Here is a 9938-nt window from a genome sequence, read left to right as displayed (position 1 = left end):
TTAAACATAACATCTGTGACGTTAGTTAGTGCAATAATGGCTTCAGGACGTGTGGAAAAAATTTGATGCTGGAAAGACAATTATGCATAGATTATTTAATTGACCAATTAGGAACCACCACAGAAAGGTAATGAATATGTTGTCATGTGATGCTGGTGTATGCTCTGTGAATGCTCATGGTTATGATATAACATTTAAGTGTCTTGATGACATGACAGTGTTCCAAGTCATTTAGACGCACGTCTAAATCAAAGTGAAGCTCTGTCTGATCTACACATATACTAGGGTATCAACGTAATGACTAGGAATATTAGAGTATTTCAAGGTATTCCTTTGTTCAACTAGTCTGCTTTAGCCTCTTGAGTGATGGGTAGATTTTATTCAGCATAAACAGAAGGATTGAGTTGGCTCATGTATGACAGTGTAACATGTAGTGAGTCAATACAGCCACATGTGGGAAGGATAACCCCACTGCACCATGGGAGAAGAGCTCAGTTGGGCCATTTCAAATACTCTTTAAAAGTGATGAAGTGTACATATACAACATATTTGAACTGGTCCATCATTACTCTCTCAGTCAGGCCAATACACAAGCATATAGACATGTTCCTGGCAGCAACACCCAGCCTTTACTTGTCTTTACTCACAGTGACTCTTCATAGTGGGTACTGGCTCTTAAAGGTTGAAAACTGTGATATCACATAAATCTTATGACACGTGCATGCCACAATCATCCGACGTAAACTCGCCCCCCACAATTTGCGTATATATTCACCCTGCCTTTCTGCATCAGTACAGGATGACTAAACCGAAAGGCACTAATTGAGCTCATCTCATTGGAAGAGTGAAAGTCTCTAATGGGAAGCCGATTAGCGTTGTCTCTGTTAACGGACTCGGTTAATCAATTAACCTAAGACCTCAACAATGTGTACTAATTGCTATGAGGAATTAGAAAGTTTATTAAGGTGACATATCAGGTATATCGTGTGTGTGTGTGTGTGCTTGTGCGTGTGCTAGTGTGTGTGCTAGTGTGCCAATGTGTGTAGCCAATAAAAAGCTCATAAAGTGCATTAATAAGATAACCCCTAGTGCAGGGTTCACCAACTGGGCTGAATTTGGCCCAAGGGTGGTTTTATTTGGCCCCCCAAGTCTTCTGAGCAAAAATAATAATAATAATCACTTAAATTATAAAAATGGAGTGGAATTTTCATTGTTGGACATACCGGGAAATCAGCTCCAAGTGATTATAATTTAAGAAATAGTTTTTTAGTATTCCCACGATAATATAGAGACACGTGATCATATACAAATAAACAATGTTTGAAATGATTACATTTTAGTCAAACATTTTATCTGTTTGGGCTTCTTGCGGTCAATTTTCAGTCTACAAATTATTTGTAATTGTGTTCCGGCCACCGACCCTCTGCTCAAGCAAAAATGAATCCACAACTGAATCTAGTCGATGAAATGGTGTATAATCTCAGTAGGTACAAATATGTCTTCTTATCCCATTACTATATGGTGCTGTTTTCTCAATCCTTGAACTGGAACCATCTACAGGATGTAGCCAACTAGTCTGTCAGATAGTTAGCTAACACTGAAATACACTGCTCTACAGTAATTGCCTCACAATCACCATCTCATTTCGTCATCTCTCTAATAATAGGTCCAGGTTCAACACATCCCCCCCATCCCAATCTACACACCAAGCACTTCCCGTCTGTCTCATTCTTCTGACACCTCTCCTCTTTCACATGCATAGTCACGGACACAGGCCCTCCACTAATGATTGTCTCTATGGCTGAGGCCGCGCCAGGCCACTCACTGTATGACTGTACTACTGGCCAGGCATCTGCCAAGCCCAAGCCAGGGGCCAGCGCTATCAGGAGGGAGGGTGAGTAAGACAGGCTCGTTAATTAACCCTAAGTGGATGTCAGGGGTCCGTGTCACTCCCCGGGAGAGAGGGGAGAGGTATATAAGAGGTCTGGGTGCTACTGAAGATACATAACTTCAACATTCACCCGGGAGTCACTCCGAAACAAAGAAACACATTCGACTTGTACTCTATTCCTCTTCTCTCAGTAGAGATGACTGGAGCCGCTGTGGTCTTGTGTTTATTCTTCCTCATGTCTTTCTGTTCAGCCTGCTACATCTCCAACTGTCCCATCGGGGGCAAGAGGTCCGTCATGGACTCTCCACAACGCAAGGTGAGTGGCAACTGTATCGGTCTAGAATCTAGATCTACACTACTTAAATCGTATGTGTATTGTAAACAGCAGGCATGATTTGTCTTATGCATCAAGAGGAGTAGGAACTGAAAGTGAAGCTCTGTAGAAGCACTGAATTCTGAAGTATCTGAATTCTGAGATTTGACAATGAACCGTTAACTTCCCTGTGAAAAAAGGGAGTAAGAATGTTGATAAGAATCAATGTTTTTGAATGATTGTACAACTTAATACCCGATTGTCCCTTCTTTCCTCCTGCAGTGCATGTTGTGTGGGCCAGGGGAGCAGGGCCGCTGTTTCGGCCCCAGTATCTGCTGTGGGGAAGGGCTGGGCTGCTGGATGGGCTCCCCAGAGACGGCACGCTGCATGGAGGAGAACTACCTGCCCACCCCCTGTCAGGCAGGAGGGAGACCCTGTGGATCTGAAGAAGGACGCTGCGCTGCACCAGGCATCTGTTGTGACTCAGGTAAGGAAACTTCAATGTCATGTTTCTGGGATGATTTCTATGGTTATTCCACTGGTTCTAATATAGTGGTGGATAAAATGCTTTGCTTTCTGTATCTCAGAGGGCTGCAGTGCGGACCAATCCTGTCTGGCAGAGGAGGAAGGCGACAATCAAATCAGCCAATCAGAGGGCAGCGATGACGCCCTCCTCAGGCTCCTTCACATGGCTGGCCACACCCCTCCTCATCGAGTCCACCAATGAGCTGCCAATGATGCCAGGTTTCCATGGGGGTCACTTGAGAGATTGGTTGTTAGGATTTGTAGTTCAAGGTAACCTAGTTGTAGTTCATTGATTAATTCATCTATTTCACTGGCCTCCTTCAGTTTATAGGCAACCTCACTGGATTGGAACCTGTGCACTCCTCTGTAGATTGCCTTTGTATTAAATACTAATACTAATATATTTTATGTACTGTATGTATAGGAATAGCTATCATTAATCTTACAAGTGTTAAGAGTCCCCACGTGTATTTTAATAAAGCGTGAGAGTGTGCATGGTTTAGGCATTTTTCTCTATCAGCTAAACAATTACCCGTTGTTTAACATCTACATCTGAAACATGAAATGAGTGGCTAAGTGCTCTTCGTCATGTAGTTCTCATATTTACTGTAACATTAGGCTCAGTATTTAGGCCAGCACAATGTTTGGTAAGTCACTACAATGGCCCATGAAACATCTGTTATATGGACTTTACTCTCCTTCACTATCACAGCTGTCCTTATATAATAATAATAATACCACACAAACCTTTGAGCAGATATCCTGTAGGTCATTTAGAACCAGAAACAGGAACTGGAATAGGTTGTAACTGGGATAGTGACCATAGGTTTTAAATACAAATCCAGATAAATGTTTTTGCATTACTACTACCAAGGTTAATATAGTAAGCAAAAATAATCACCGAAAAACTATTTAGTAAACTGTATTAAAATAATTGACAAACCCATTTGAAAAACAATATTGAAACAATTATCTTTGACTCCAAAACTAACTAAAATACATGTTTTGATTTCTTTTGGGGGGGCTTTTCAAGCTACTTAAATCTGGCGGGTAATTGCGGCCAGGAGATGGTGATGTTTCAAAAAAGGTCTAGCTTGTGCATCCTTATCACTAGCTATTACAGGCTAACGTAGAAAAACATGTCTAGGTATCGAACTTGATTATTCTTGTACTACTAAAGTAAAAGCATTGGATTGGTGAAACATGGCTGAGAGAGTTTCATTCCACCGGTCTCAACGCTATTCCTTTTAAATCCAAGTTTTAAATCCAAGTCACATTGAGATTTTCTTTATAATTTAAACCTAACCTAGCTCTTGAGAACCCAAGGCCATACAGCCATAAGGTTCTCATTTCAACAATTGACCATATCTGTTCTGACTCACTCAAATGCAATGTGGTTTTGGAAACCGCCAAAATTCTACTTTCAGAATGATATGCAGATACAATAGAGGCAGTGTAATCTGATTGTTAGAGCATTGGACTAATAACCAAAAGTTAGGAAGATCAAATCCCTGAGCTGACAAGGTAAAAATCAGTTGATTTGCCCCTGAACAAGGCAGTTAACCCACTGTTCCTAGGCCATCATTGAAAATAAGAATTTGTTCTTAACTGACTTGCCTGGTTAAATAAAAGTAAAATATGTAGTGGAAATCTGTGGTTTAACAGCTAATATTAAGTGTATTATTTGGAAGGTTATTTTTGAATGATCTAGAAGAAAAATAAACGCACAGCTATTTAGGTGAGGTGCTGGCTAGCGGAGTAGAAAACTTGAAAATGAAAGAGAGCCGCACACTCTAGGAGCTCAAATGCAAAAATGTAATTACCAACGTTTTCGACAGCCAAGCTGTCTTCATCAGGGTATAATCACAAACACTGCGGGATGACTCGTTTATATAGTGTCAAAAGACACAGGTGTCTGTAATCATGGCCAAGAGTGGCCTGATATCATTGGTTAATTCTCAAATATTAAAATGGCATACAAAGCACAGCATACAAACAACAAAGGGATAGCATACAATCATAGATTCATTTTCGACTACACAAGCTTACAAACAATTACAATGGCAAAGTCACAATAATCACAAGAACGGCTTCAGATCAAAGTCTACTTTGAGACCGAAGGGATCAAGGGTCTTTAAGTTAAAGATCCAGACAGCCTCTCATTTTAACAATAAATGATCAAGGTCCCCCCTCTCCTAGGGAGGGTGACATGTTCCATGCCAATATAACGCAGAGACGAAATCGAGTGGCCTGCCTCCAAAAAGTGGGCCGCAACTGGGTAAGTCAAGTTTTTACACCTAATGGTGCTACGATGCTCTGAGATACGTACTTTTATTCGTGCTTTGTTTTACCCACATCATTTTTACCACAAGGACAAGTTATAAGATAAATAACTGGCTTAGTGGAGCACGTAATAACACCTTTGATTGGGATCGATTTCCCTGTTTGTGGGTGTTTGAAGGATCTACATTTATAAGTGCCATTGCAGTCCCATTGCATATTTTTTATGATAATCAACCTCTAAAAGTCTCAATCCCAAGATTTGATATATTGAACTTGGCCTTTATTACTATTGCCAGTAGAAACGCATGGAATAACACATTCATAAATGGCAAAAAAGGCAGTCAAATAATACATCATAAGGTTGAGGTGTCTGTCCTGTATCTAGGACATATATAAAAGCTCAGGAAATTGTGTTTTTTTTTTGACACATTTAACCCCTTGTTTTTGTTGGCACAAAACTACCTCCATACAAAATGTGGCAAGCAATAGCACAGAGACTGGCGCAAAAAACTATGATGGAAGGAAACACTCTTGCCTGTATTTACACCTAATACAATGCTTTTAAACTTTTGTAGTACACCTAGTATATGTAAGAATAAAGTTAGCTACCTAGCCAATTTTCTCTGAAAGCTAGTGATAGTGATGCAGAAACTAGCCATTTTTTAAACATCTTCTCCTAGCTGCATTTATCAGGAGCATTGAGTCAAATATAATTATTTCAGTATAGTCCGTTTTTCAAGAGTTTGTTAATTATTTTATTTTACTAAATACTTTTTCCATGATTAGTTTCAGCTTTAGTTTACATAATATCCTTGCAGTATACCCACATCTAACAGCAGTTCAAAGGTTCATGTTTTATTGTCCCATATACATGATACAGCAGGTGTAAAACATTACAGTGAAATAAAGGTAATACTTTAGATATGAAGAAAACACAAGAAAAATTATCAGAAAAACCCCCAGGTCTATGACCTCCTCCCTGTAGGACAAGTCATCACCATCATCACCACGTCATGTCATCATTAAACTTGATGATGGTGTTGGAGTCCTGCTGGCCACGCAGTTTAGTGAACACGATGGGAGAGAGCTGGTTTCAAGTGCAGCTTCTTCAGGTGTTTATTTGTACAGGACCACAGGAGGCAGGAACCTGGGTCCAGGGGCAAGCAGAAGGTCATACACAGGGGGTCCAAAAAGGCAACAGTACAGGCAGGTTAATTAAAAGGCTAGTAAGGTCATCTGGGAGATCAGGCAATAGGTTGATAGCAGGCTAAAGTACAAGGAGGGAATAGGCAAAAAGTGTTGTTAGTGAGGCAGGCCAAAACTATCATACACAGGAGGAGAAACTCACAGGCAACCCAGCGCTCCGACTAGAAGTGTGTCACAAAACAAACAATACCTCACAATGATGGGGTGCAAAGAACTGAATGAAATAGTGTGTGATAATGACATACAGGTGTGTGAACAGGTGATTAGAATTCAGGTGATTGGGATCTGGAGAGTGAGCTGCATTCAGAGGATATAGGTGTTTGAGAGTGTGAGCTGGAAAGTGGACCGGTAAGTGAGCTGCATTTAGGGGATCTACGTGTTGGAGAGTGGGAGTTGGAAGCAGATGTTACACACAGAGTGCTGAGAAGTTCAAAGTAACTTGTTATATTACAACGTTACTTCCTTTAAAAGTAACTCTTTATGGTATACCATTATTTGCTGTCGAAAGTAACCCCCAAAAAATGACTTGATCATTCTTAAGGTATTTCCTAAACACTCGAAAAGCCAGGTCTTGATACCCCATAGGCTACCTAAGCCATTGATACAGCTTCTTGATGTCAGCATTCTAAGTCTAATAATTTTAAATAATTTTTATAATTTTATTTCACCTTTACTTAACCAGGTAGGCAAGTTGAGAACAAGTTCTCATTTACAACTGCGACCCTGGCCAAGATAAAGCAAAGCAGTTCGACACATATAACAACACAGAGTTACACATGGAGTAAAACAAACATACAGTCAATTATACAGTAGAAAAATAAGTCTATATACAATGTGAGCAAATGAGGTGAGATAAGGGAGGTAAAGGCAATAAATAGGCCATGGTGGCGAAGTAAGTTTTGTCACTAAAGCACCTTATACTACCCACCACTGCGACTTGTATGCTCTAGTCGGCTGGCCCTCGCTACATATTCGTCGCCAGACCCACTGGCTCCAGGTCATCTACAAGTCTATGCTAGGTAAAGCTCCGCCTTATCTCAGCTCACTGGTCACGATGGCAACACCCATCCGTAGCATGCGCTCCAGCAGGTGTATCTCACTGATCATCCCTAAAGCCAACACCTCATTTGGCCGCCTTTCGTTCCAATACTCTGCTGCCTGTGACTGGAACGAATTGCAAAAATCGCTGAAGTTGGAGACTTTTATCTCCCTCACCAACTTCAAACATCAGCTATCTGAGCAGCTAACCGATCGCTGCAGCTGTACATAGTCTATTGGTAAATAGCCCACCCTTTTCACCTACCTCATCCCCGTACTGTTTTTATTTATTTACTTTTCTGCTCTTCTGCACACCAATATCTCTACCTGTACATGACCATCTGATCTTTTATCACTCCAGTGTTAATCTGCAAAATTGTAATTATTTGCCTACCTCCTCATGCCTTTTGCACACATTGTATATAGACCCCCCCTTCGTTTTCTACTGTGTTATTGACTTGTTAATTGTTTACTCCATGTGTAACTCTTTGTTGTATGCTCACACTGCTATGCTTTATCTTGGCCAGGTCGCAGTTGCAAATGAGAACTTGTTCTCAACTAGCCTACCTGGTTAAATAAAGGTGAAATAAAATAAAATAAAAAGTACAATATAGCAATTAAAACACTGGAATGGTAGTTTTGACAGTAGTTGAGTGTGCAAAGTAGAAATACTGGGGTGCAAAGGAGAAAAATAAATAAATAAATACAGTAGGGGAAGAGGTTGTTGTTTGGGCTATTTATAGATGGGCTATGTACAGGTAAATACATTTCATATAGACCTATGTCTATTGCAAAAATAATAATTTGGTTGTGTTTATGAAGGTCTAAGGCAACATTAGAATATGAAAGAAAATGTAAAGAACACAATAGTCTAAAGAACACAATAGTCTAAAGAACACAATAGTATTTTATTTAGTTTATATAGGCTAACTGTAGGCTATATGGAAAACACCACAATTCAAGTGTACTATAATCCATTAAGTAAACAACATCACAAATATAAGTCATTATTAAATCATTAAGGGCAGGTATTAAAGAACATTATGAAACTCTGAAAATTAATTTCAAAAGAACAGAATGGCATACTTTGAGTTTAAATATATTACTGTGCTTTGAGTGTTGCAAGTGCCGGTGGGGAGTGCATGGAATCACAGTAATTCTGCCCAAAAGTAATATTTTGAAATAGAGCTCAGGGGGTCATTTTAATGAGTTGTTCGGCAAGTGTAGGTGATTTGGAAACTGCAGAATGTGTTTAGAAGTGTTTCATTTTAAGTTTAGGCATTAACTCTGAAATCTTAAGGTTAGGCATTAACTCTGAATGGTTAAGGTAAGAGTTAAGGTTTGGGATAGGCTTAAAACAAAAATCTAAAAAACAACATTCTATCTCTGCATTCTAACTTGCAACCCTTGGAATCAGATGGTTACAATCCATGGCTGTGACAGCACCATTCTCTCAGTAGTTGGGTGAGTGAGAGAATGTATCCAGTTGAGCCGAATAAGTAACACCACACTGCCGTCTAATCCATGTCAATGATATTGCTCACCTTTATCTTATTTTTCACAATCTTTACGGTACTCACTGAAGTTCACTCTAAAACAATTCATTTAGACACGGCATTTATTTGAAACAGGCATTTATTTGCTGAAATGCCCGGCTATGAAAAGGGACATTACAACCCCTCACATACCTGCTGCACACCTGTCAAATGAGTTTTGGCAGCTGTACAGGAGGCTTTTCAAAAGAAAACGTATTACAACATTTATTAGAACATTCAACACATTACAACATTCATGACTCAGAGTCTAAATAAAACTGCACACCTTCAATCACACCTTGGTTATTTATTTCACTGCTTTCCTCCAAAGTAACAATAAATTAGGGAGTTGTCCAAGAGCCAGTTCCTCTGGGAAACAGAAAGAGACCCTCAACAAACATAGAGGGAGGGATTTTTTAATTGTTCCAAATACTTGCTTACTTGAAAAAGTAACTAAATAACTGATTACTTAAAGTGAAAAACGAATGTGTTAGGTTCCTCTTAACCACAAAAAAGTAATCTGAGTAATCTAACGTGTTACTTTGTAAGGCATTACCCCCAACAATGGCGATCAAGGAGTACAAGAGGGGATTAAACACACATCCTTGTGGGGCCCTGTGTTGAGAGTCAGTGTGGCAGAGGTGATGTTGTCTACCCTTACCACCTGGTGTAGGCCTTTCAGAAAGTACAGTAGTTTCCTCTTCCCTCTGCTTGTGTATGTGTGCACTGTGGGAGGACTGATGTTCTTTGGCAGAGAATCTCCTCTGCTCTCCACAGTGACTGGCCTCACAGTCCCTCCTCACATGAGTCCAGGGGCATATGTATGGGGGGTTCATTTAATAACACTATTTTAGGGTTCATTTATCAATACATTGTGAATGCATGAACTGTTTATGACTTATGTGACATGAATGCAATTCAACCCTTCGCCACCACCCGTGCTCTTATTACAGCCTTATAAGCCCTGTAGGTCTACTGCACTGGCATGGATATTGAGTGTAATGATTAAATGTATCCACTAGATGAAGCTCTTTCTCTTTTCCGCTCATGACCGTAGCTGGCACAGAAGCAAACAAATGTGCACTGTGGATTAATATCATTTAAAAGGCATGGAATCGTCTGGTCTCACTGCAATGCATTGTAATAG

General features: G+C 40.0%; 1 protein-coding gene across 1 annotated transcript; it reads left to right on the top strand.

Annotated features, from left to right (window-relative positions):
- Positions 1–2008: 2008 nt before the first annotated feature.
- On the top strand, positions 2009–3227 carry LOC109895158 (isotocin-neurophysin IT 2). The gene is made up of 3 exons (XM_020488818.2): positions 2009–2207; positions 2487–2691; positions 2792–3227. The coding sequence occupies exons 1-3, from the start codon at positions 2088–2090 to the stop codon at positions 2929–2931; spliced, it is 465 nt and encodes a 154-aa protein (XP_020344407.1). The 5' UTR covers positions 2009–2087; the 3' UTR covers positions 2932–3227.
- Positions 3228–9938: the final 6711 nt, after the last annotated feature.

The sequence above is a fragment of the Oncorhynchus kisutch genome, linkage group LG8 (genome assembly GCF_002021735.2).
Source record: "Oncorhynchus kisutch isolate 150728-3 linkage group LG8, Okis_V2, whole genome shotgun sequence".
Taxonomy (NCBI): Eukaryota; Metazoa; Chordata; class Actinopteri; order Salmoniformes; family Salmonidae; genus Oncorhynchus; species Oncorhynchus kisutch.
Note: the sequence above shows the minus strand (reverse complement) of the source record. Positions and strands in the feature narration are given on the sequence as shown.